The 27,676-nt window shown below is 40.6% G+C and overlaps 1 protein-coding gene across 2 annotated transcripts in view; it reads right to left on the bottom strand.

Moving 5' to 3' along the window:
* The window catches only part of F13a1 (coagulation factor XIII A chain), a 159,130-nt gene that overhangs the window by 43,731 nt on the left and 87,723 nt on the right, over positions 1 to 27,676 (bottom strand). For both annotated transcript variants that reach the window (XM_020185019.2, XM_020185020.2), the window contains 2 exons: positions 21,670 to 21,844; positions 18,819 to 18,957 (listed from right to left, as the gene is read on the bottom strand). In XM_020185019.2, the coding sequence (XP_020040608.1) occupies positions 18,819 to 18,957; positions 21,670 to 21,844 (314 nt within the window). The remainder of the gene's footprint in view (positions 1 to 18,818; positions 18,958 to 21,669; positions 21,845 to 27,676) is intronic.

Genomic DNA, 27,676 nt, shown 5'->3' with positions numbered 1-27,676 from the left:
TTTGTGGCAATTTGCATTTGGTGTTCATCAAAGAGAAAAGGTTATCAGGGTGAGTATTTCTTTACCCTTCACTGAAGGTGGGCAACCTGTGAGGTAAGGGTTGTGCAAAACTTCTCAGAACTTTGCATTTGACCCTTGAAGCAAGAGCATGGAATAAAATATCGTCATGAATTGTATTATTATGTCCTTGGAAAGACCTGAGATTATATGACAGTATAGAATCAAATGAGAGCACATTAACCCCTGAGCACTACAGAAAATGTTCATATAGTAATAACGATTCAATGATGGGGCGACATAGTTACAGCAGTGTTCACTTAGAGCCCGGATGAGTTTCAGATCCAAGGACCATTCATCCTTTCCCTAAATGTCCCTCAATGTCAGTAGTTTGTGCACGTTCCCATCTCTGATCGCAGCCCATTTCTGATAGATTCCACTAAGAGATACTAATTCAATCATATATCTACAATGCACAGGGCACCTTGCTGGGTAATGAAGATTCAAAGGTGGTCAAGGCAGGATTCCTGCCCGTGAAGCACCTCACAAGCAGTGAGGAGGCAAATGTGTCTGGCACTTATTAAAACACGTGGAAGACTTGCCATAAGGTTTAAATGAGAGAGTACACGTAAATGAGAGAATACATAGCAGTATTTAGAATGGGGCTGGGCATGGGATAAGTGCTCAAAAAATAGTTTTGGGGTTTATAAACACAATTGAGGCAAGGCAAACTAAAATGGAAGCTCATTTTGGGTGCCATGGGGTCTCAGTGGGGGGTGGTCTTGGTGTCTTAGGAGAGGCTTCCCAGAAGTGATGGCTGTGCAGAGTTGTTAAGAGGAAGGTAGCCAGTGGCTAAAGTTGTGGAGATGAAATAGTCACTGTATCTGGGGAGAACTGTTTGCTGTTGGTGGGATGATGGGTAGCACACTTACATACATGTGTGCATGGAAGATGATCAGAGGGGAGAGTGGGCAGGCAGTCCACACAAATAACAGATACGCATAGCACCTCTATGTGCCAGGGGATGCTCTAAAACCCTGATATGTATTAATACATCCCATGTTCCCTGTACCTTATGAGTTCTATTATACTCATCCCTAGTTTACAAAGAGGAAACTGAAGCACAGAGAGGTTAAGAACCTTGCCTAAGGTCACAAAGCTAGTTAGTGGTAGAGCTTCAGGGTCTATGCTCTGAGCTACTATATAGTGAGGATAAGACTATGATATGGCTTTATATCACATTAATATTTGTGATTTATTTTCACACAAAATGAAGCCATTGAAATAACTCAAGAAGATCTGTTTGTAAGTCTTTGTTTGTGGAGAATAGGTGGAGAGGCCAGGCTAGAGACCAAGAAGAGCCCTTCTCCCTAACACCCTCTTAGGGATGTCTCCCCACTTGCCGGAAACACTGCAGTAGTCTACAGTGGACCAAAAAAGGGCATTCACTGTAGCTGTGGCTGTCACCATGGAGAGGGAGGAGAGTCATCTGAACCTGTAACCGAGGGCCTGGGGTGGCTGAAGGACATGAGTGAGCTAAGGGAGACTTTCTCATCTCCAGGAGTATGATGATTTTGTTACAAGACTCTGAATGAAAAAGGAAGAGAAGGAGTGTGTTGGGAGTGGCAGGGAGGGTGAGCAAGCAGCTCAGTTTTGGAGAAATCCAGGAGGTGAGACCCAGGAGGACTTTCTGTATATATCTGTGACACTGGGTTTGACAAGGATGAGGTCATTGAAGTCTTTATGGGTGGAGACAGAGGGTAGTGGAGAGAGGCTGTGCAGATTCCTTCATAAGAGATCTAAGTTGTGGAGGAGAGAAGAAAAGATAGGGTGCAGCCTAGCACATGGTACAATGCAAAGAAGACTGTTGTGATTATTTGAAGTGAGGAGAGCTTGGGGCACACTCAAAGAGGAGGAAACTGTAAAGAGGAAGTGGGAATTAAAGAGGCTCAAACACCAAGGATCAGAGAGTGAAGCCGGGAGCAGCCCCATGGACAGGTGTGGCAGCGAGTCAGGATCTGCAGGGCAGGGAGGGGGCGCAGATGGGGTCAGTCAAGGTGCAGGGTTCTCTAGGCAGGAGACACCATCTCTGTCTCTGCTCTGAGGTGGGAGGGGCAGTCATTGCACGTGAAACCATGCATCTGCCAGCCTCAGTCCAGGACAGTGGAGTTGGCCTCAGCAGGCAGAAGGATCCAGGAGAAAACAGCAATAAAACATCTGTACTCCTGGGTGGACAGCTTCCTGCTCCTTCCACGCTCATGGTGTTCAGTGACACTGGCTCTCTCTTTCTGCTACCCCAGCACCCTAGATTAATAGGTTGCAGAGCGTGCTTATTTAAATTCAAATCTCCTTGGCAAGGCTAGCTTGGAACAAGAGAAATATGCCTTGCCCTTCAGATCCCAGGTAAAGACTTGTCTTTGAAGTTAATATTTCTCTTCAAACAACTAGGAGCTGGGGAAAGTATTTTCTCTCTCAGTATGACACCTTATTAGTGACATGAGCTCCTTCTCCAGTTTTACTAGTGACTGAGACAGTATTTGTGTGTTGAGGGCAGGAGAGTTTGGTGACAGGGTCAGGAGGTTGCAGGCAGTGGGGAAGTGGAAAGGAAGTGGCAATCTGGTGGGGCTGGGCTCCAGGGCAGGGGATGGGGGACAAGCCAATGGCTAGACTCCCAGGCTGGTGGTGAACAGGAGGAGAGGAAGCCACCTGCCCAGCTATGGGGACATCTTTCACAGTGCAAGTCACTCTGCTCAGGTATGGCACGAGGTAGGGGGACTGCCACTAGGGTTTCCTTTTGGTGGGTGTAGTTTGCGTGTTCGTGCTGACTGCTATATCCGAAGTTCCTCGGTGAAAGGGACTATTATTTATAGAATTTAAAGTTTCATTTTGTTTTTGTTGTTTTTAAACATTTACATGACTCATAGAGATTTCAGGGAAAAGGGAAAAATTGTCACAAGTTGTTACCAGATATGTAGCTTTTTTGATGAAATTCACACACATTTCTGAGGATTTAATTTTCCATATAGTGTCATTTCCTTTTGGTCTCATAAACTTCTTTTAGCATTTCTTTCTTTAAAATGTTAATTGGAAAAATAACAGTAAAAAGTAAAATGCAATAACATATTCAGTATGTACATATTTGTGGAATGCAATGTGCTATTTTGACATACATACACAATGCAGAAGGAGAACATCAAGCTGTAATATATCTATCACCTCACTTATTTTTTCTGTGGTGAGAATGTTCGAAATTTACTTTCATAGCAATTTTGAAATACATAATATATTATTATTAACTATAGTCACTGTGCTGTGCAATCCATCTAAAATACCTAGTCCTCCTGTGCAGATATTTCTTAATTCCATTCACTAACTCTCCAGGTTAGGAAATATATACTGGTTCCTGAAATGCTGCTTTTTATTTTAAAGGCTCTTTATCTAGATGAATCATAATCTTTCTGTTTTCATTTTGCCACTTGAAAAGGGCAGTTCTGGGGTTTTTATCTTGTTCACTCCAACAGCTCAGCTCTGGAGTTGGCTTGGTCCTAAGGAGATGCTAAGTACAGTTTTTCTCCTTTACCCACAGGGAATACATTCCAAGACCTTCAGTGGGTGCCTAGAACTGCAGAGAACACTGATACTATCTTTTCCTAATCATACATATCTGTGATAGAACTTAATTTGTAAATTAGTTAAGAGATTACACAGTAAGAGATTAACAATAACTAATCATAAAATAGAACAATTACAGAATGCACTGTAATAAAATTTGTGTGACTGTGTTTCTCTCTCTCTCTCTCTCTCTCTCTCCCAAGTGATTAATGGGCAGGTAGCATATCCAATGTGGATAATCTGGACAAAGGGGTGATTCACAGCCAGGTGTGGTGGTACTCATCTGTAATCACAGCTACTTGAGTGGGAGAGGCAGGACAATCACAGTTTGAGGCCAGACCAGACAAAGTTAGTGAGACCCTATCTCAAAAACAAACTACAAAGAAGAAGGATAGAGACATGGCTCAAGTAGTAAAGCACTTGCATTTTGCCCTGGATTCAAACCCCAGTACTGTAAAAATATAAGAAAAAGAAAAAAGGGATGATTCACTGATTCATGTCCTGGGTAGGATGGAGCTGGATGGTGTGAAATTTAATCCTGCTACTCAGAACAATGTGAAATTAAAAAATTAGGAATGGATTTTTCCATTTAGTATTTTTAGATCATGGTTGAGACCACAGATAAGGAGGTACTACTGTGGTGGTTAAAGAATTGTGAGGACATCTCCTAGAGAGGCAGGTGTTATCAAACCTTTGTTTGTTGCTTGTTTTTAAGATTTGCAGTTTCATATTTTCTCAGAGCCTTCATTTCCAACTGAGTTTTTACTATAGAGTGAGAATGTACAATGTCCCTTTAAGGTTAAAAACATTATAGATTCTAAAGTGAGCTAGTTTCCTCATTGTCTCTTTCTAAGGAAAGAATGTAGAAACTAAAAGGCTCGATTTCACAGAGAGTTGTTTAATCAAGATAAAACTTTTGTGTAGAGGGGATAATGATAGAGAGGACAAGTGAAAATCATATCTCTGGTCACTTGTTTGTGTGTGCAGGGATGGTGATTTTTAGAACTCCTTTCAAGGATGCTGATAGATCTGCAGCATTGGTGCAAAGGATCCAGAGAGTTTTCATGAAGGGCAAGGAAGGCTCACTAGAGAAGCAGCAGCACCCTGCCTGGGTGTCACAGCGTTGCTTTAGTTCATCCTCTGATTCAGCAGACACATTGGCTTTGAATTTGCACACAGGAAATACCACACAAACATAAAGATGAGACCGTTAGGATTGTCATCCGTGCAAAATTGATAAGAAGGGAAAATTGGGAACAACCTAACTTTTCAATATGTGATCAAGTATTTTGAAATCCAAGCTAGAATGCAATTCAACCATAAAAATGTAGACTCATATTATGAGGCAGGAAAGGTATCTGTGCCATAGTCATTTAAAAAAAAATCACACTACAGAACACCATGAACAGTGTTCACCGTATATGTGTATTTCCAGAAAGCAGAATTTTAAGTGACTTCTGCACCCTTGTATAGTTCCTTGAGAGCAAGAAAAACCTATGAATAGGATGGGATATTACTCTTTTGATTATGCTACCATGGAAGATTTTGTAATTAAGGTTCCTAATCTGTTCACTTTGAATTAATCAAAAGGAATTTATCAGAGTGGGTCTGGCCCAATCACGTGATGCTTTTAAATCTAGGTTTAGAAGTCAAAGATAGAGCAAGTAAGGGAATGGGAGCAGCAGGGACAGTCCTCTGCTGGCTAGAAGGAGATGGAAGCTTCCATAAGTTTTACAGCTGCAGAGAACTGAATTCTTCAAAGGCTTGGATGAACTTGGACGAGGAACCTGAGTGTCAGATGAGGCAGAAGTCCCAGTCAACATTCTGCACCATTTGAGACCCTCAGCAGAAGATGCAAGCAACCTCTGCCTAAAGTCCCAACTCCTAGAAACTGTTCAATAAGAAGTTTGTGCTGATTGAAGCTGCTGCTTGTGGTGCGTGGCCATGGAGCTGTAAAACATGCATACATTGCACAAAGGGATATGTTAGAGAGTGTTTAATGAGGGGCTGTAAATGTTCTGAGGAGTTGGAAGATGGATGGTTCTCACTTTTGTACTTTTTTCGGGCAATGTCTGAACGTTTTTTAAATGCAAGCATATTCTAGTTTGCCCCCAGAACATTATGAAGATCGTTTCTTTTATCAGAAGAAGGAAAAGCACAGTTCAAGGTCCACCCTGGTCTGAACAGCTGACTGGTCCCACTGAGAGATGCAGGACACCATGGGATGGGGAGAGCTGGACAGAGAACATGGCTGAGATCAAAATGGGCTCCGAGGCTCATGTGCCACGTTCAAAGAAAATAAGGTGGTTAATTTAAGCAAAGAGTCCTTTTCTGCAGTTAACTCAAACACCCCACAGGGTCAGCTCCTTTACAATCTGTCCAGAAAGGTTTCAGAGAAAAAGAGCCCTTAAAGGAGAAGCAAGAGACACAGGCTTGTAATTTTGTTTGCACAGCTTTATAAGGGCTGGAGGAGAGCACAATAAGATGGAGAGAAAGCCCCGGAGGAGAGGTCTTGGACCAACTTCAAGTGAAAACCAAGTGTTTGAATTCTTTCATTGGAGAAATGGTAGGGGCTAGAAGATAAGCACCGGGTTGTCCTGAAACATTGTCTGTGTACAGGTAACAGAGAGAGGCAGACTCACCTTTCTGGTTCTGCCAATATTCTAATGCAGGCAATGATACTGGTCATAAAAATGATAGCACACCTTGGCATTATTAACCTGGCCATTGCAATAGCAGTGGGGATGGGATGGGATGGGGTAAGAGCTGTTGGGAAGAAGTGGGAACCGTTTGATGGACTCTAGGATTGTCAAAAAAGACTCTTCAAAATGGAAATGAAAGATAAACTTGAGAAAAAACTTGTCCATTAGGAAGCTTAATGAGTAAGAGGGCAGAATGGAAATATTCAGAAGCAGGGTGGAGGACTCTTTCATGGATCTGCGAGCTGGGAGCACCACACTCCTTCAGAATGCACCTGTTCATGGGGAGGGGCTGTTGGAGTGCTAAAACCAGGAAGGACACTTGGAAGCTCCAAGTCATGTCAAGCAAAGGCCACAAGTTCAATCAGACATGTGGAGGCCAGCCCAGTGGCTCCTCTCCAGGCTCAGCCGCTTCAATTCTCTCTAATTGGGAGCTACCTGAAGAAGCCCTGGGGAATCAGTCCTGCCAGTTTGTATGGTGATGCAGTTAGGGACACTAATGGAGGATGCTGCAGCCTTTCCAGCTCACTGAAAGATGCTGTTCCAGAAACCAGTTGCCCACCAAGAAAAAAGAAAGAAAGAAAAGTATTTATTCTAGCTTGTCCTATCGAGGCATGGATTGTGTGATGCCCACTGAAGGGTTGAAATTTAATACAGTCTCCTGTGTCACAAGACATGCCGATAGATGGGGCTGCAGATGCAGGAGGACCTGGGGATGTTGTAAGTGTATTTATAGTATGGGTGATGGTTAATGTCATGAATAACTGCTCACACACAGGTGCAGCCACCAATTGAATGCTGGTGCTAAGTAGAAAGGACACTGGTTCTAAACGCTGGTACAGTCCTACCAGAGCAACTGGCTAACCATCAGTCCACATGCAATCAATTGCATACAGACAGTGCCACTTAACATGCTTCTACTTACAAATCTTTTGGGTCCATGTCCTTCCTTGGCCTTGAAAGTATAGCTGTTCTACTCAATCTTTCAGGGAAAAATCTTTGAATATTTAAGAGAATTTTACAACAGTTTTCTTTCTTCTCTTCTTTTTTTTTTTTGTCAGTACTGGGGTTTGAATTCAGGGCCTTGTGCTTGCTAGGCAGGTGCTTTACCACTTGAGCCACATTCCCAGACCTTTTCTCATTTTTTTTTTTTTTGAGCTTGGGTCTCGCCTTATGCCTGGGTTGGCCTGCACCATAATCTTTCTATTTGTGCTTCCTCACAGTAGCTGGGATGACATGCATACCCCACTGGTCCAGCAATTTGTTGAGATGGGGTTTCATAAACTTTTTTGTTCCAGCTGGCCTTGAAATGTGATCCTTCCAATCTCTACCTCCCAAGTAGCTATGATTACGGGCTTCAGCCACTGTATCTGGATACCATAGATTTAATAAGAGCAATTCTTGAAAAATTAAGAGATGATCATTCGGGTTTCTTCTTTTCCCTTCTTCCATTGTTTCCTCTCAATTTTTTAAAATGGATTGCCAGAAAATAGGATAGGCAGAAAAAGAATCTGAATTTAGTAAAACAAGTCACAAACAACAAAAAAACCTACAAACAAGTCAAAACAAAACAAAACAAAAATCCAACAAATACAAAACCAAAAATGCTCAAGACAGTAAGTGCCACCTGTCCACCCACACTATGGTTGCCCCTCTTAGTTCTGCTCGGTTCTCTCCTGTAGGATTTGTTTTGAAAATGTTACCCTATTCACCAAACCAGTCTCTGGCATAGTAAGTCAGGAATTGCTATCCTGACTGAAAATAAAGAAAAGTTTGAATTTTGAAGATACATGTTTGTGTAACTCTAATGTATAAAATAACTCTCTATAATAAATTCCAATCAAGTTTCTTCATAATTATTGGAGCAGATTTAAAAAAATCCAACCATCAGTCTCAGTAGGTACCAACGTCTGTTTTACATTAGAAAGATGTTTATAAATATGATAATCTAAAATCAATAGTTCTTATTTTTAAAAAGTTTTTTAGATGTCTTATTAATCATAAAAATAAATTAGCCTAGGTAGTGCATATTTATTAGTTTCTAATTCTTTTTAGTAACCCTTTTAGTGGTAAATATGAATTCTTTGTCCTAGGCAGAAATTATAATTAACCAGAAAAATGACATTTTTCGAATAAAAAATACCTCAGTGTGTTCTGTATGGCTTATTCCAACTTTCCCTGTCCATTCTAATTTTCTGAGAAGCTCTGGCAATGACCTCTGACTTTTTACCACCCAAACTCCCTCTTTGTCTACTATCAAGTAAGACTTGAGTAGGTTATGGATTATAGGAACTCTTTGGAGATATTCCAGCAGCAGAGGTAGGGTAGGTGGATGATAGCAATAGGAGGAGATTCTAGTGTAGTAATTTCTAACCTAATATGCAGGAGAAATAAAAGTATATGTATACAGTCATGTGCCACATAACAACATTCTGTTCAATGATGGACTGCAGATAGGCCAGTAATCACATACGATTATAAAGGAACTGAAATTTCCTGTGACCTAGTGACATGGTAGCTGTCATAATGTCACAATGTGCATTGTGACTTGTTCCTATGATGTCATAAACAAACCTACTGTGCTTCCAGTGTTAGAAAAGTCTAGTACATACAACTGTGTGCAGTACATAGTACTTGACAATGGTAACTAACAACTATGTACTGATTAATACATTTACTGTACTATATTTTTTATTATTAGAGTATACTCCTGCTTATTAAAGAAAGCTTACCAGCAGCAGCCTTACCCATCTCATGTTCACTGAGGTTTTTGATGGCATGAAGAGGCCACATCCAGTGATTGACCTAGAGCATCTGTGTTTGTGTAAGTGCCCTCTAGAATGTTTGGACAATTAAGTCACTTATTAAAGCATTTCTCAGAATGTAATCTTATCATGAAGAGACTCATTACTCTACATACAACATTTTGTATTTCAACAGATATGTGTCAAGAAGTCTATACTAGATGCTAAAATGTAGCCCTACAAAATGTAGGGTATGGTAGACCCTCCTTTTGGATTCACTTAAGTTGAGCTAAGAATTATCTTTAGGAAAATTTCCACAATGACAGAGTATCAATGAAAACACTAGCAAAAATGATCAAAACCAATTTTTCCAGAACTCTGGAAACTAACCCAAAACTTGTAAAAAAAGCAGCATTTATTTAAGAAAAACTGATAAATCTTGGTAAGAACACAGATTTGTGAAGCTTTCATTGACTTTGCTCCCACCTGTTCACCGTAGTGCCAAGGAAATCTTAAAAATCAATAGCCTCAATAGCTATTGTAAACATGTGCAAACAACTAAGAGAAAACATCAGAATGATGTCTCACCAAATTGAGAATGTCAGTGAAAAGACAAAAATTCTGAGAAGGAACCACATGGAAATTATGGAACTGAAAAGTACAATAACAGAAGCAAAAAAAAAATCACAAGAAGGTTGCAAAAGTAGATTTGAGCAGGCAGAAGAATCAGTGAACTTGAAGATAGGCTAATTGAAATGATCCAGTCTGAATTCAACAAGGAAAAAAGTGAAAAAAAAGTGAGCAAAGTCCCAGAGGCATGTGAGATACATCAAGTGTACCAACATACTCATAATGAGAGTCCCAGAAGGAGAGGAAAGGAAATAGTATACTTGAAGAAATAAAAGCAAGAAACTTTCCAAATTTGATGAAAGACAATGCTGCATACAGTGAAGAAATTCAGAAATTCAAACTAGGATAAACTCGATAGATCTTCACCTAGACACATTATAGCCAAATTATTGAAAGCTGAAAGCAAAAAGAGAATCTTTAAGATGGCATGAGAAAGTGGTCCATCCCACTTTTCATCAGTAAGAGGATTTTAGTATCTCTTCCCTTCCATTTTCTTCTTTTATTACTTCTATTTTTACTTCAGGCTACATACAAAAGTTAACTAAAAATGGATCCTAGATCTAGGTATAAGATCTAAAAACTACAAAACTCAAAAGAAAATAGAAGAGCAGGTCTTTGTGACCTTGGGTTAGGTAATGATTTCTTATATACAACAACCAAAGTATAAGCAACCAAAGGAAAAAAATAGAAAAATTGGATTTGATAAGAGCTAAAATCTTTAGTACTTTAAAGAACTCTATCAAGAAAGAGAAAAGACAGCCCGGAGATGGGAGAAAATGTTTGTTTACATCCAGAAAACATAAAGAATAGTTACAATGCAACAAAACAAAGACAGATAACCCCTTTTAAAATGGGATAAATATTTGAGGAGCCATTTTGCTAAAGAAGATGTACAAATTGTCAACAAAAACATGAAAAGATGTTCAACACCATTAGCCAACAGGGACATGCAAATTACATCCAGGATGAGACCCCCCTTGATATCCAGAAGGATGCCTATAATAAAAAACTGGGAAATAACTCTTGGCAAAGATGTGGAGAAGCTGGAACTCTCATACACTGTTGATAGAAATGTAAAATGGAATAGTTGTTTTGTAAAACAATTTGGTACTTCCTCAAAAAGTTAAACATAGAGTTACCATATGACCAAGCTTTCTATTCCTATGCATATCCCAAGAAAACTAAACACATATGTTCACAGATAACTTTTACATGACTGTTCATAGCAGAATTATTCATAATGGGCAAAAAGTAAAAAATAATCCAATTGCAACTAATAAATGAATAAATAAATTATATTTTATCCATAAGATGAAATATTATTCATCAATAAAAAAGAGTAAATTACTGGCACATATTATAACATGGGTGAGCCATGTAAATATGCCTTGTGATGGAAACCAGACACAAAATGTTGCATACTGTGCTCCATTTATGCAAAATGCCTCAATAGGCAAATTCTTAGAGACAGGGAGTAGGTGAGTGGTCATCAGATGCTAGATAACAGGAAAGTACTGCTAATAGGTGTGGGGTTACTTTTTAGGGTGATGAAATGTTCTGAAACTAGATAATGATGGTCGCACAACTGTGAAGATACTAAAATCTACTGAATTGTGCAATTTAAAAGGGTGAATTTTGTGGTGTGTGACTTATCTACCAATAAGGATTATGTGTATATTTGATTGACTGGGTCTGGGATCAGCCCCCTGCATTTTTAATTCAGTCTCAGCCACTTATTGACTGGGACCTTAGTTAAGTCCTGTGCCTCAGTTTCCTCATATATAAATGAGGACTATAATAGTAATTTCCTAAAATACTGTTAAAAGGATTGGTGCACTTGGTGCAGGGCTGGATGCAAAGAAAGTGACATCCATCAACATGAGCTAGTTTTATTCCTTGGAAGTGGCAGATAACTTTTAAGTCCATTTTGTCAACATGCTGGCCTTCATTCAGTGCATACACGTAGCCCTCAAATGATAGATCTCGGATGTGAGGGCGATCTGGCTGCGACATCTGTCACCCCATTGATCGCCAGGGTTGATTTGGCTGATCTGTCTGCCTAGGTGGGTGTCCCCTTCCTCCTTCACTGCTCCATCTGCGTCCCTCCTGAAGCTGCGCGCTTGGTGGAAGAGGAGGACCATCCCCGATAGAGGAGGACCGTTCTTCGGTCAAGGGTATACGAGTAGCTGCGCTCCCCTGCTAGAACCTCCAAAAAAAACAAGCTCTCAAATGATAGATCTCATGGTCTAGTTCCTGGTGATTTTCCTAAAAATGATTTGGCCAAAAATATGGTTAACAGGATAATGCTTGAAAATAAATATGCTTGTAACTGTTCAGAATTAGTAACTCGAATGCATCGTGGGATAATTTTACAAATCCTCTAACATCTCTAAACACTTTGGTCTATATTCAGAATTTTTCTTTTATTTTATTTGGAGTTTATTTTCAGATCATTCTGCTTTTCAAAGATAGTGATTAAACTGAACATAATTTAGCAATATAAAGGGCCAACTAGTTGGAACACACAGAAAAAACATCTAAACCAATGTCAAGATGGAACAGCCTACATTAAAAAAATGTGCCTAAGGTGTGCAGCAAGCACTAGAAGTGCACTAGGGTAAACTCCCAGTGTGATGCTGGTGAATCTGTGTTCTGAAATTTGCCTTGAAAGAGCTTTGTTTATAGAGAATGCTGCCAGTTGCAGAACAGAGGGATTCATTTTAGAGTTAAAACAAACCAATGACAACTGTACTCTCCCAAAAGTCTGAAAGGAAGGGTTTTTTCTTTTCTTTTTCTATTTTTAGAATCCAATGCCCTGAGGCTAGGCAAACAATTACAGAAATTTACTGTGTTGCTTTGCTTTGTTTCTTTTATTGCAAGGGAGCTGATGTGAAAGCAGTTTGCAAAGCAGCACCTATGATGTGAGGTTGCAGACCATAGCCTGGATGTGTGCAGGTGAGCAGGTCTTCAAGACACAGAACAAATGGCAGAGACTGCCCAACACTGGGGGAAAAGCCTGTTCGGAAGAACAGAGCAATTGATTCAAAACAGATTTGGGGGTAGAGCTGGGAAAGACTCTGTAGCTAATTAAGATTAAACTCTTAAATTTCCATGTAGACTATTAAGGCCAGAGTAGTTGAGCAATTTGTACAAGGTCACCCAGCTAATTCATGCCAAAGCTGATCCTGTTTCACAGAGAGAGGGAGAAAGAGAGCGAGAGCGAGAGCGAGAGCGAGAGCGAGAGCGAGAGCGAGAGAGAGAGAGAGAGAGAGAGAGAGAGAGAGAGAAAGAGAATTGTTTGACTTTGGTATTTGCCCATGATACTCTGAGGAACCAAAATGTAACTTGTAATTTCTTTCTACAAGGATCACTGATGGTTGAAACTTTGAGCTGAAATTGACTAATACAAATTAGCTCCTTCAGAATAATTTTTAAAAAATCAAAAAAGGTCATTTTAACCAAACCTACTTAATTTCAGATGGAAAGGCAACATAGAAGATAAGGATTCTTGCTGATTTTTTTTTAGTTCCTAACTCTTACTATTATTTTTAATGACACATAGGTTTAAACACATAGGCTGTTTAAACCTCCCAGATTAGGCTGTTTTCTCCATCTGCCAGTTGGCCAGTTAGCCAACGGACATTGATAAATATGTGAGGGCACCTCACGGGCTTAAGAGTCCACTTAGCCTCCTTCTCTTCACATCCACAGGCATGGACAGAGCTGCCTCCACCCACCTCGTGCAGAATTCCCTTTTCCTGAGAAGAATACAGATGTTCCCCTACTTACGGTGGGGTTCTGTGCAGACAAACCCATCATCAGTTGAAAATATCCTAAGTGGACCATGCACTGAATCCACTGAGCATCCTAGCTTACGAACCAGCACACTCTGCAGTGTCTCTTGTCTTTGCTTTGTGACCCCATGCCCGACTCAGAGCTGTGACCTGCTACTATTGCCCAGTATGAAAAGAGAGGGTTCTAGCATATCCTGCTAGCTCTGGAAAGATCAAAATTTCAACACTTAAAGCATGGTCTGTACTGAAGGCATAGTGCTTTCACCCCACCCCCAAAGTTGAACTATCTTAAGTGGGGACGACTGTATGTCCTCTGCCATTGTCAGCAGGAGGAAAAAGAGTGCAAGGCAGGGCTCAGAAGTTGGATGGATGAGCCACAAGTTAGTGGGCAGTGAAGCTGTTGTCTCTAAGGGAGACTCAGGAATGCTTTTGACTGCAACTAACAGCAAGGGTGAGTTTGCCTCAGGAGACAAAGCCTGCAATGAGACAGCTCCAGAGGGTGGGCAGGGTGGGGGAGGTGATGTGGGAGTACTGGCACCACATCTGCAGCTGATTATACCTCCTCTGGTCCTTGTGGGTGCACAGCTGGGGGCACTGGCCATACAGGAGGGCAGACTCAAGAGAAAAAAATGGACATAGCTACAAAGCCTGACTCATGAGGGTGACAAGGAGTTTCAGTGCTCAACGATTACACTGATAGCTCTGGATGCAATTCATTCCTGCCTGCCTGGTCTCTAGAGCAGATTGATGTTTGGCTGTCTCATTTCAGCCCTTGGCCCTTTCTTGACATACCCCTGGGTTTCAGCTGTGGACTGAGACATTTCCTAGGCTTCCAATCTTTGAACAGCACAGCCGGAAGACTGCAGCAGGAAAATGGGTTTGACTCCACGGCCACTTCCCATGGGAACAGCTTTGCTTCCCTGGGCTTAGGATGAAAGTCCCTTTCCTGGTCTCTCTGATTCCCAGGTCACATCATAATCCTCCTATTTTTATAGAATGTTCTGTGTCATTCTCTCCCCACCAATACTGGCGGGAGGCCCCTCGAGGGCAGCAACCCTGATTGATTTCTCTCTGGATCCTTAGCATCAGGTGTTTGGACACAGTAGCGTGCAGACGAGTTTGTTGGATGATTAAATGATATTTATTCAGCTCAGGGAGCATTTTAAAATTTTCCCAACCAATAACATTTATTCAGTGCTTGCTCTCTGCCCCATGCACTGTTACATGCAGGCAAACAAACAAAAATACGAGAGAATAGACACTGCTTCCCAGTGAGAGTTTGTGTTCTGAAGGGGACAAGTCAAGAGAAGGGCACAGTTTTCCACCCCAAATTATCAAATCAGATTTGCCTGCTCCAGCCAAAGGGCAAAGGGTAATGCTTACGTTGAGAAGGAGCGACGCCTTGCATTGAAATACCTTTCATGACCCTAAGTGCCACCATCCCTGTCTTTTAAAATTGCTTCCATTTCCACTGTGACCTTTGTATAATGAGTTGGTCAAACAGAGTTCTGGCAAGGAATGGGAAAACTGCCACTGTTGTCTGTGCATCTGCACGAGCCCTGACTCTGTCTCCTTCATGTCCCTCCACATTCCTATTCGCTGTTTGGATTGCAGAGAGGCACTGGGCAGGCATCTTCATTAAACTGTTCACAGTGATTCATAGACACCTCCCCCAGAGGTTACACATAATTCAGACCCCATTGGCCTACTGGTGACAGGTGCCTTTAAATTGCTCCATCCAGGACCTGTGACCTTGCGTTTGCACATTTGAAAATTCATTGTCTGTGCTGGGGTTCAATTTATCTGCTCAGTTGTGCCATTCTAAGGTTCCCTGGCCCTCTGCTCCTGAACAGCTAAGGAGTCCCCTGACTATGCCATCGCTGGCGCTGACAGTATGTCCACTCTGTATAACACCTCAGCCGCATTCAAGAAGGTGCTCTCAGAGGGGGACATTTACTAGACAGGGGGCCTAAGGCAGCAAGCCAGGAAGTAAGACAATAACGTCTGCCCTCCATGCTGTGTGATCTTAAGAGTAGAGTCAGAGCAAGGAATGGAATCCAAACTTTGCCACTTGGCTTTGGAGTGTCATGAGTGTTAGCACAGCCTCTCCCACAGTTCTGAGCACTTTCTGTCTCTGCGATCCTCCCTGCTGGCTTATTTCTGGCTTGGCACTCAGACTTGGCTGAATCGTGGAGAAGAAGATGCCCTTGGTCACCGAGACCTAACTGGATAAATCAATTCATCACAAACTGTGGACCTTTGGGACCTGTGCTGAAGAAGTGGTGGATTGAGGGAGGGGGAGTATATCATTCTCACAGCTTTCTTACTTCAAGAGGAGAGCGGTGGCATAAGGAGCAGGGGACACACAGCTGACACTCCCACCCCCACCCCCACCCCCACCTCAGCCTCCGCTTAGCTTCAATGCTCACCTTCTCTCTTGTTTGCCAGCCCCAGCCCAGGCAGCCTCTCCCTCTTATCAGGGGCCAACACCGATCTGATTAGCACCAGCTGACCACTATGGCAGGGAGAGTTTGAGAACGCTCTACCTGGAGTGCTTGGGACCAGAACTGTTCAGGATTTTCTCAGGTTTTGGAATACCTGCATATACACAATGAGGTAACTTGGAGAAGGGACCAAAGTCTAAATAAAATTAATTTATGTTTCATATACACTTTATACACATGCCCTGAAGGTAATTTTATAAATTTTTAGTGCACCTGCATTTTTTGACAGTGATCCTCCCATGAGGTCAAGTGTGGAATTTTCCACTTGAGGGTGTTATGTTACACTAAAAAATCTTTGGGAATTGGAACATTTCAGATTTCAGATTTTTGGATTGAAGATATTCAACCTGTACTTTACCTTGGTAACCTCAATTAATTATTATGGCCACCCTATTAGGAAACGGTAACTGATAAGGTGATCCTCATTCTGCCGACGAGGAAACTGAAACTCAGAGAGGCGAAGTCTTGTTCTCAAAGTCACACAGCAGCTAACAGACCAACCCAGAGGTTGACAAGGGGATGTGACTGTGGTGACCATATACCAGTTGATATGTCCAGGGAGAACCCCTATCATTTTCCTTGAACAGGAGAGTTCTTGCCATACTCTGGCTTCCTGGAACACCTTCAGCTTTCAAATTGCACCAGTCTTTGCATGAGAAGTACACATTTCTGCTTTCCTTTAAAAACACCCAAAGTGACAGAAATAAGAGTCATCTTAGGACACTGGGCACCCCTCTTTTTTTGACTGCTTCAAGGTACTTAGGCTGATGGTAACACATTGCCTCACGAAATTCCAGCTGTGCGACTAATAACAAAGGCAACCATAACAGCTGACACTCATTAGGCACCTGTTATATTGGCTCTGTGCTGAGTGAAGGAGGCAGGTTGTCATCTCCACTTTAGAGGAGGAAAGAGGCACAGAGAGGTTGTGTCTTGCCCAAGGTCACACAGCTGGTCCACAGCAGAGCCAAGCCATTGACTGAGCCTTTTAAGTCCCGTGCTCAGGGTCGGGTGTGCTACATGGATTAGCACAGGCCATTGCCAGTGAGCTGGTCAAGGAAGATGCACTAAGATCCAAGCCAGAGGAGGGCAGAGGAGCCCAGGGCAGTAGTGTGCAGTGGGGCATGCATGAGGGTCTGGCCAGGGAGCAGAGTCCAGGGAGCTGCAATGGGATTTAAGCAAGGCCCTGAAGGAGCAAAGGATGCCAGGGACAAGGAAAGAAATTTGTAGCAGGGAGCTGGAAGAGGAAGAGATACAGGGACAAGATTTGTTGGCGTCTCAATTTTGTATCAATTCTAGTTAGGGCTTAGTTGAGTTATTTGGCCCAGTGCCCTATGTGGACTTAATATGGGAGGCGTTTGGCTCAAGGAGCTGGGAGAAAATAACTTTAGACTGTGTGTGTGTGTGCGTGCCTGCATGCAAGGAAGAGATGCAGAATGGAGAACGCCAAATAATTCTCATTTTGCCATTTTGACGGTCACAGCTGGCCTTAGGATAGCTGTTTTGGTCTGTGTTTTGTCATTCCATATACACGCAGGGCTGCTGTACCGAAATTCTGCTGGCCTGATGGCTCTTTAAATTGCTGTGCAGTTTTCAGGGTAAGGTTTTGTTGGTGAGCTCTCCAGGTCACCACAGCCCAGCTCATTCCCTTCCAATGAGTGGCACTATTTTTCACTCTTAGTAGCACATTGCCGCTGGTTCAACTGTCTCCCTCTTCCGTGGCCTCTGAAGAGCATTTACAGGTCCTGGCAAGTTACTACTGCTCTTCATACTGCCATACATCCCAGCAACCCAGGCACTTCTAACTTTTAATTTCTCTTAAAATGAGCTTCGAACTTCCAACCATTCCCACTTGGATGCTTTTACAACTGACAGTGTTTTAGCTTTATTACTTACAAAGAACAACTGTATGAGACACATTTTTGGCTTGAAAATTCCAACTAGTTCCATGCCTAGGGACAGCTGAACTTATGTCTCAATTTCCTCCCCTAGGGACCTCCCTAAATATCCTTTCAATTTGGAGTTGGGATTTTTTTTTTGTCATTTTAAAGAAAGGTACTGTTTGATGGAGGGGGTCCCAAGAAAAAAATGAAATTTCTTTGAGTTCTTATACTCTCTATAGGATACCCCACTGCCACAGAGCAGTTCAAGGGCAGTGAAAGGAGTGTGGGGTTGATGTTTGGAAACAATTTAAAGTTTTCAGCTTCACTCCCATTTGTATCTCTAGATGCAAGGTCAAGGCCAACATTATCTTTACATTCAAAGAGCACCCCTATGGCTGCAAAGGCAATAATAGATGGTGCTAAGAGTCACAGGCACTTGGAATTTATTCTCACTGTACCAGACATGGGACCTGGAGCAAACCTCTCTGGGCCTCAGTTTTCTCTTCTGTAAATGGAGATATTAAGAACACTCATTTGATAAAAGAATAGATATGACTGTGCCCACAGAGAGGCTGGTGCACACTGAGTGTTCTCTGCCATTGACACAGAGAATGCTTGGCTTCAATCTCTCCTCCATCAACCACAATATTAATGGTCTAAGATAGAGAGGAACCAGTACAGGGTGCATAGTAGCTAAACCATGGATTTTCTTTTTTTGGTGGTTGCTGTCAGAATGGATGGTTGATTTTTATTATTAGGTTCTGAAACTGCCTGTTCAGTAACATTTCTAATTCATTAGCTAAAAATCCTCTTTGACAATCAGACATTTATGCCTATGGTATGGAATGGCCCTTAAAATAGAAAAGAACAAAACATGAGGTAGAGTCTGTCTTGTGGTAGGTATGCAATGTCACTCTAATTTGCTGTTGGCCAAGCTCTTGTAAATCAAACTCACCACACTGAATCCTTGGTGAGTTTGGAACTCACACTCCCATCTTCTTCCAGGAAGATGTCCATTTGCAAATTGGCATCATTATCGTGGGCTGAGAAATAATTGGTAACAATTCTTGCTGGAATTCCAAGGCATCGCAAAACTATAGGAAAGAACTATGATTAGACACATCACCAAAATTCAGCAAATGCACAGTGAAAAAAATTCCTTCTTGTGGGACTTTCTTCTTTCCCCATATGAAAAGCCCCTTGGACATGTCCTCAACTGTTCTATACTGAAGGAGGGTGACTTGGTCATCTCCGTGGGGACAGGAAAGAGACATCTCCCTCTGGTGTGTGATCCTTCGGAAACTTAGTGTCAAATGAAGCCAAGTGGAACAGAATCTCAATAGCATGGTTCTAATAGCTTAGTTTCTAATCATAGGTCACCAAAGTAGTAGCATTTTAGACCAGTTACTAGGATCATGTTCCTAAAAAACAAAACAAAAACCAGCTAACAGAAAGTTAGGAATTTACAGAGCAAGTCCCCATGGGCTTTGTTTTTCCTGGCTGCAGTTCACTCTTGTGACACTCGTAGTAGGGTGACACCACACATTCTTTTTAATTATTAGATAATAAATTACTTGGATGCATCTCTTGCCATATGTACCTATTGATTAAGCTTAATCCAAATGCCCTCTCTGGCTCCCAGGATGCCAGACATCAGGGCTCATTGAAAATAATTCAGCTGACATTTTTAAGATTAATGACTTGGTTTGCCTTTTTTTTTTCCTTCCCTCAGAATAGTTTAGCATTTTTAAACAAAGACTATACACCTCCTTCTACAGAACAACCTTGGAAGTCCAAACCTGAGCCTGGTATAGATCCAAATGTCCTCTTCCTTAAATGACTTGATCTCAAACACTACACACGGGTGGCAGCCACCACCAACGGCCCACTCCCATTTTCCTCTGTTGATTTGCAGCCCCTGTTCACCCATAGTCTTACCAAAAAAACAATCAGCACTCTCATTCTACTGCTGGTGAATTCTAATGTGAATTGCTGAACACTAGTTCCTGTCATCACAGAATGGCACTTGTTCTAGAGTCTGCTTTACTCAGAATTTTAAGATAGTCAGAGTTTGACTTTGGGGCACCTGCTCTGCCTCCCTTCTAATGACCCTCTTAAGATTCACTCTTTTCTTTTCTTGCAGTATTGGCATTTGAATTCAAGGCCTTGTGCTTGTTCGGCATGTGCTCTACTGCTTGATCCATAGCCCCAATCCTTTTTTGCTTTAGTTATTTTTCAGGTAGGGTCTCATTTTTTTGTGTCCCCCCTCTCCCCCCAGGGCAGGTCTGGGGAGCTGGGGAAGGCAATCCTCCTACCTATATCCTCTCATGCAGTTGGGATGACAGTGCCTGGCTTCTTCAGTTTTGCTCTTATTGTGAGTCCCCCAAAACGTGTTTCTGTCTTTTCTTAATTTACCACCAAAGCCTGTTTTCAGGCACAAATCTGACAATTATTTTATGCAAAAGGCATAAATAGAGGTAAAGTGTCACTATTTTAGCTGGTTCTAAGCCCAAAGGAATTGAGATCGGACTGTGAGATGGTAGGGCTAAGGACTTGGGTCCGTTTTGTCTTCCTGGAGTATTTTGCAAGAGTGACAATCTCTCACTGCCTCGCCTTGGAAGCCTCGAGGGAGGGAGACTCCCACTACCTTCAGCTCATCATGAAACTCAGCTTTCTGCCTAGCACTTCAGAGACCAGTGCTTCTAGGAGACCGATTCTTTTGGCTTATATTGCTTCCAGGACATAATATATTCCTTCAATCCTCGGGTATATCCAAAAGGCTAAGGAAATATTTATATTCAGCTGATGTCACAGGGAAACAAACAAACAAAGTAAAATTTACAATTTCTTTCAAGTTGGGTCACTGGCTAAGTCCTAGATAGTCACAACTTTGAGCTAAAAATGGTGGATTTCTCAATCATTTTAAAAAATCACCTTGCCTCCAGCCTTTCTCTCTTTCCTCTCTGATTTAAAAAATGCTAACTAGGTAAAACATTCTTTATTAATGAGCAGAGAGAAAGGACACTCTGACTTGAGCTTAATGTTTCTCCAAGGCTGTAGAAATGGCATTCGAATGAAAAACATTTCTAATGATGAAGATACAAGGAAATAAATGCATTTTTAACATAATCACTCAATTAACTATAACATTATCTGGGTCTAGAGAGGCAAATGCCATTTTGAAAAATGATGCATGAGCCTGAAGAGAATAATTCTGTTCCTGGCTAGGTATTGGGTGGATTAAATACTGGAGGAGCAACTGGGGCGATAAAGACCGTTCGTGCGTTCTGATATCTAATTTCTCAGGGGCATTGAGACTCACGTGGATTGGGGGAGATGAGACCACTTACCACAATCCTTTTTATAATTAGAATAAAAATTAAGAGGATATAGTTATATAACTTTTCAACAATAAATAAGCAAATAAGCATATTGATGCAACTTCTCAATAGCAAATCAGCAGTATATATCTTACCTTAGTAGTTATTATTTTAGTTTAATCTTTAAAAAGTGGATTACCTCCCCTGCCCCTGCATCCTTTCTTGGCCCCACTGCTTGGGTGTTGAATGGTGGATCATGCAGGAAACAGCCTATCATTCTTTCCATAAAGATTCTGCAACCAGAGAGACTCTGAGCATAGTTGGCCCAGTACAATTTAATTACGCATTGACTGCATCCCAGAATAGTCACCCATAAATTCTATAGAGCCAACAGGGGCTGCTAAGTCTCTTTGGCAGGTAATAGACAAAGTGTCTTGAAGTGAAATTTCCTTTACATTAAAAAAATACTATTCAATTGATACTCACACGTGTTAAAAACACCAGCAAACACCCAGCACTGACCATACCGGACTGGATTCTCAGAGCTCTTGTATTCAAGTAGAATGTCAACACTTCCAGTCCAGGCCGATGGGGGGACACCATAGGCATAGATATTGTCCCAGGATCCAATGAGGACACCTTCATCATCTTTGGCATTCACCTAAATGAGGTGATGAGAGGTGAGAAGGAAAAACCATTATTTAGATGAGTCCCACTTAGACTATGATACTGGGCAAGCTAAAGCTTCCAGTGCCTTCCATATGTCCTGATGGTGGAAACAGTTTCACTTCTGTTCGATTCACCATTATGTTGTCAGGGAAAATGATGCAAAAGCTAGGTGTACAAAGGGGAGACCAAATAACCAAGATTGCCTCTTAAATTGCATATTATCACAGAGAGTGAGGTTGAATGGCAGATATGAAGACTCTTCATATGATTTGGAGAAGTTCCACATAGGGCACTTGGCGTGGACTAGAATGACATGAGGAAGAGAGGTGGAAGATCTGCAAAAGAGAGCTCAGCAGGGGATCTCATTTTGGTGGCAGGAGAACTCAAAACTGACAAATGAGAAATCATGGTCTAGTGTGCTATCATGCATATGATGAGTGGCAGACTCTAATGGGTTGAAAAAGTAACAGATGTCACCATAGGAGCCATTAAGAGTTAATAAGAAAATAGATTCCCATGGATACCTCACAGAATTATTTTTGTAAATTTCATTAAAGAAATATTCTTTCTATGATTATTGAAAGTGATTAAAATTTTATATATTTTTCTGTGCTGAGGATCAAACTCAGGGCCTTGCACATGCCAGGCAAATATACTACTACTGAGCTACATCTGAGGCTACAAGTTTTATAGTTTTGTTAAAGGATATTTCTATTTAACTAAAGGGCTGTGAAGTTATGGTTTCAATATAAAGGAGAGTTAAGTGGGCAGTGGCTATCTTGAATATTTGGGAAAATTTTGCTGTATATTCAGACAACACATCTAGTAACAAGCAGACCTCAAGTGCAGGAGTAAAGACTTTGCATTTCTACAATAACAATAAGTTTGATAAATAATAGTTTTCAGTCATTCAGTTTTTCTGGGTACTGCTTACTCTACCTCTTTTGATGTAACTTTAATGATGTTTGTCTGTGGACCAGCTGTGTTCACCTTCCCTGATTTCTCATCAGGCTGCACTCAGGCATACTGAATAAGTATCTGAATTGTAACAAGATCCACAAGTGGTTTGTGTGCACATTAATTTGAGAAATATGGGTCTGGATGATGCTGAAAAGACACTAGTAAGTAATGTGAAGTACATGATTTGAAGCATGTGCATTTGGATTATTGAAACCATAGAAGAGATACTAAATATGGTGAATTTATATGTGTTTGCTGCCTCACTAACTAACAGAGTCTGCCTAGACCTCTCTGGCTTGCCACATTTGGTTGTAGAAGAGTCTGTCTTTCCAAGTGGTTTAAGAGTTCCTGGAGAATGGAGATAAAAATCTATGTCTTTATGAATTTTAGCAAGTATGAGCAGAGTAGGTACTCCATAATTGTTCAATAATCACTTGCACATTCAACAAACATCTAGATGTTGTATATTGAATAAGACCTTTTCCCTGGGGAGAGATGGACAAGAAGCCAATTAAGTGGAGGTAAACATTACTGGGATTAAGACAGAAAGACATCTAGGTAGAGTAGACGCCTCAAGGAGGGAGAAGTCAGTTGGGTTTGAGGGTGACGGTGGCAATATTAGGGGCTTCATAGAGGAAAGATGGCTAGAAAAGTTATCCACATAGTGGAAAAGGTTGAAGAAATGCTTGATGTTGTGAAACAACATGGCAGAAGCAGGGGCCTCTGTGTGGATATCATGTAAGTAAGAAAATATTGCAGGCAATGAAAAATACCAGTAGGAAAAACTGAAAATGCATATGCATCTTCTACTGCAAAGGGCAAGCCCTCCACCAAAATGTGACATTCACTCAGCACTGAGTGGCTTTTCCCAAAGAGGGTTCTTCTGTGGAGTGTTCTCTACAAAATCTTATTCCATTTGATTTAGATGTAGTATTTTCCCCTTTGACTCTGTGTCCAAGTTGGGTTAGAGTGAAGAGGTTCAGTAACTACCCAGTCAATGTGTTAAATATAGAAAAATGTGATTCTTTGGCAGTTTCTGAAAGGCCTTGTTCAACTGACGGCAAACTCATGCCTTTGATGTGAACTTTGAGTTCAGCCTGTAGATCCATGAAATGACTAAGGTTCAGGAAGTTTGAGCCAATCATTCTTTCTCTATTCATGATCAGTACTTCTTCTTACAGTTGAATTGACCATTAAAAAAATCTGTATCTTTTATAGTGGAGCCCAAGAGCATCTTGGTAGGCTAACAAGTAGTCTTTAAAGTAGATTCAGCTGAGAACTCATATTATCATTCCCTTATCATTGAGAAATAGAACAGGATCTGTGAATCCCAGAGGTAAAATTCCCTAAACTGTGGTTTTTATGACTGATTTTCAGATAGATACCCATTAATGAGAGGGTTATTTATATCATAAGGCTAAACCTAATCAGCTGGGGGTGGGGAAGAGTCAGAAGAAAAGAGCTCTCTTCTCTGCAGACCTTTTAATTGTTAATGCTGAGCTGTTACTCTGTTGCTAGCTAATCAAAATTCTCATTTATTAGCATTTGGCCAGATTAGCTACTGTTTTCTAATTAGAACATTGATTTCCAGGGAGCTCAGATGCTGAAAGAGGTAAGTCTTTAGTGACAGCTGTAAAGGGTTAAAGTAAAATGTGTTTCCCTAGACAATAAGATGTATTTGGGGTTCATTTCAAAGACATGCTGGTTCTTTTTCATGACATAGTTGACTTTTTTAACACCCTATTGTGAATCAGGGTTTGACCAAGGGCAGACTGACACTGGTGATCAAGTAGACAGTCTGAGCCCAGGACTATGGACAGAATGTCTTCAACTTCAATATAGTTGCACTAGATTTCCCACCCATATGACTACAGAATTAGAAAAATGAAATTAAAATCAGCTCCCAGAAGTTATTATCAGCAATCTCAGTGTTATAACATTATTTAATAAATTCAAAACCTGGTGGCAAGAGATGAGGACTCTGGACTGAAGGAGGGAGGCTGCTTGGCTCCAAGCCTTACTCTGACTACCAGGTTTTCACAGCCTTACTATGAGTCAGCACAGTCCTGAGGGTTTTGATTTGTCTTTCAAAATCTGAAAACAAACAAACTGAATTAAAACACTGATCTTCTTCTTCTGGCCAAAATAGGAGAAATAACTTCTGTGAAGAAATGGGTGAAAAGGGTCTGTACCTCAAAAAAGGTAGATATTCTGTGATTACAATTGTGAAATGGTACAAAACTTAAGAGAATTTTCCATGGGAATGAGATGCACCTTCAGTTAAGAGAGAGTGGAAGACTTAACAGAACTTAAAGGAAGAAGCAGAAACCAAGTGCTTTGATAAAGATGGCCCATCTTCTCAGCTAATCACCTCCTCCCTCCACTCTCTTTGTGAGTACTAAAGAACAGACAAAGTGAAGTACACTGGTCTCAACTATAGGTCAGAGAGAAATCAGAGTTAGATTGAGAAGAGTCAAGATTTTGTCTATTAGAGCAAATGGAATACCTGGAGAGGAGCTATGCAAGTACGAACATGAAGAAAAACAAAAAAGCCTTAAGAAGGAAGGCGGAGGGAGGGAGAGAGAGAGGTATCACACACAGAAAAGAAAAAATGAAGGTACACAATGAATTTTCTCACAATCATTAAGGGAACAAATTAATGATGAAATCATGTCATTATAGAACACACAACAATCATTAACTGCAAGAAGCAGAATAGAACAGACACTGTGAAAAATAAACTAAACAACATAGAAGACATGCTTGAGATAATCAAAGAAAATGCCAGCAGAAAAGATGAAGTTATTTAGAGAGAAGTTAATAGTTATTGAATACAAAGATGATACAACATAAGGATAATTAGTTTCCTTAAAAGAGAGAACACCCCCAATAAAACTGACTATATAGTCATAATATAAGAACATTTTACTTAATCGAGGAAAAATCGAATCTGTATATTGAAAGAGAAATTATGCTCTGTGATAATTTGATACAGAAGTCTTACTGCCTAGGAATTTTAATAAATTAAATTTTAGGACAAAGAGAAACTTATCAATCATCTAGAAAAAAATGCAGATTAGCAAAAAGTGAGGGAATCAGCTGCCTTTGGATTTCTCCACAGTATCTATTGGTTACAATGCACTGCTAATCAATATTTTCATAGTCCTGAGAGAAAAAATTTGATCTAAGAACAACTAAGATATTGTGCAAGCCAAGGGCAGGCAGCACACATTGACAGACACGAAAGACCTCAGGGAATACAGTAGCTTTCATAAACTACTTGGAAAGTGATATAAAGTTTCACTGACTCAAACAAAGAGCTCAGAAAGAGAGACGAGGTGGTAAAAGTTCTGGTGGTGAGAAAAAAATCCATATAAGTGAAGCATCATTGGGAACAAAAGTTACAGAATGAATCTGAAAACTTAAAAACTTGAAAACAATAATCACTGTAAGAAAAATTAGGCATAAAGGAGGAAAGAGAAGCAGGGGATGAAAGTACTACAGTTTTAATGTGTTGAGCTTCCATAGTTAATTAACACCATCTAAAGTTAAAACATAATTTAAAATATATAATTACTTTATTCTTTTAATGGTTTTCATAATTTTTAAGTAACTTTAGAGAAGTCTGTTAGAAAATGATGTCTAGTATGAGAAAACATTTATTTGAAATTTAATAAGTTTTTCTGTTGTAACTTGGTTTTGTCTTCTATTCATATGCGGACTTTAGATCTAGGGCAAATGCAGCAATGTGGTTGGACTTGGGTCACATGACAAGGGGAGAGCACATATGGGAGGTATGGGGATAGGTAAAAAACACAAACCATGGAAGTGTTTGATGTCCCCACTCCAGAGGAACTAATACAGAAACCTTAAAGTGACAGAGGTTATCATGAGAATGGGGTCAGGAACCAGTGTAAAGATCAGTTAGAGATGAATCAACGTGGGTCGTAACTCATGGGTACATGAGAGCAATAGGAGGAATCTTTCTGTATAGCTATCCTTAACTCAACTAGCAAAAATGCTTTGTCTTCCTTACTATGTTTGTGTCCTTTCTTCAACAAAATTAGTGATAAGGGCAGAACGGGACCTGCCTGGAACTGAGGGGGAGAGGGTGGGGGAGGGAAGCAGGATGGAGAAATGACCCAAGCAATGTATGCACAAGTGAATAAATGAATAAAATAAAGTTCATAGGCAATAGAGCCAGAAACAAACAAACAACAACAACAACAACAAAACAAAGATGAAAAGATTGAGGTTTAAAAAAAAAGTAAAAATTTAATAAAATTAAATAAGACAATTAAACAGAATCTGAATGCAACTAAATGTAATAATTTTAAATTAAATAGCATGATAGCATTTGGCATAAATACAGATAAACAGATTAATGGAACACAATAGAATACACAGAGATGAACCTACACAAATAGTTAGCTAATTGTAAAGGGAATTTCATAGACAGAACATAATTTTTTACCAAATGGGGTTGGAGCAATTGGATATTCAAAGGCAAAAAAAAAAAGTGAAGCTTTGGTTCATACTTGTACCAAATATAAAAATGGATGAACAAAAAATGGATCATGGACTTAAATATAAAACCTAGATCTTTAAAACATCTAGAAGAAAACACAGGAGAACACTATGTGTTCCTGGGTTGGCACATATTCCTTAGAAAAAATGCTAAAGTATGATCCAGAAAAGAAACATCTATAACTTAGACATCTCAGAATTAAGAACTATTACTCTTTGGAAGGCACTGTGAAGGGAATGAAAAGATAAGTCCAGAGTGGAAAGAAATATTTAAAAATCAAATAAAGGATTTGTATCCAGAATATGTAAAGGACACTTGAAATGCAATAATAAGAAA

Source organism: Castor canadensis, chromosome 8 (genome assembly GCF_047511655.1).
Source record: "Castor canadensis chromosome 8, mCasCan1.hap1v2, whole genome shotgun sequence".
Classification (NCBI taxonomy): domain Eukaryota; kingdom Metazoa; phylum Chordata; class Mammalia; order Rodentia; family Castoridae; genus Castor; species Castor canadensis.
The sequence above is the reverse complement of the archived record's forward strand: the minus strand, read 5'-3'. Positions and strand labels throughout refer to the sequence as shown.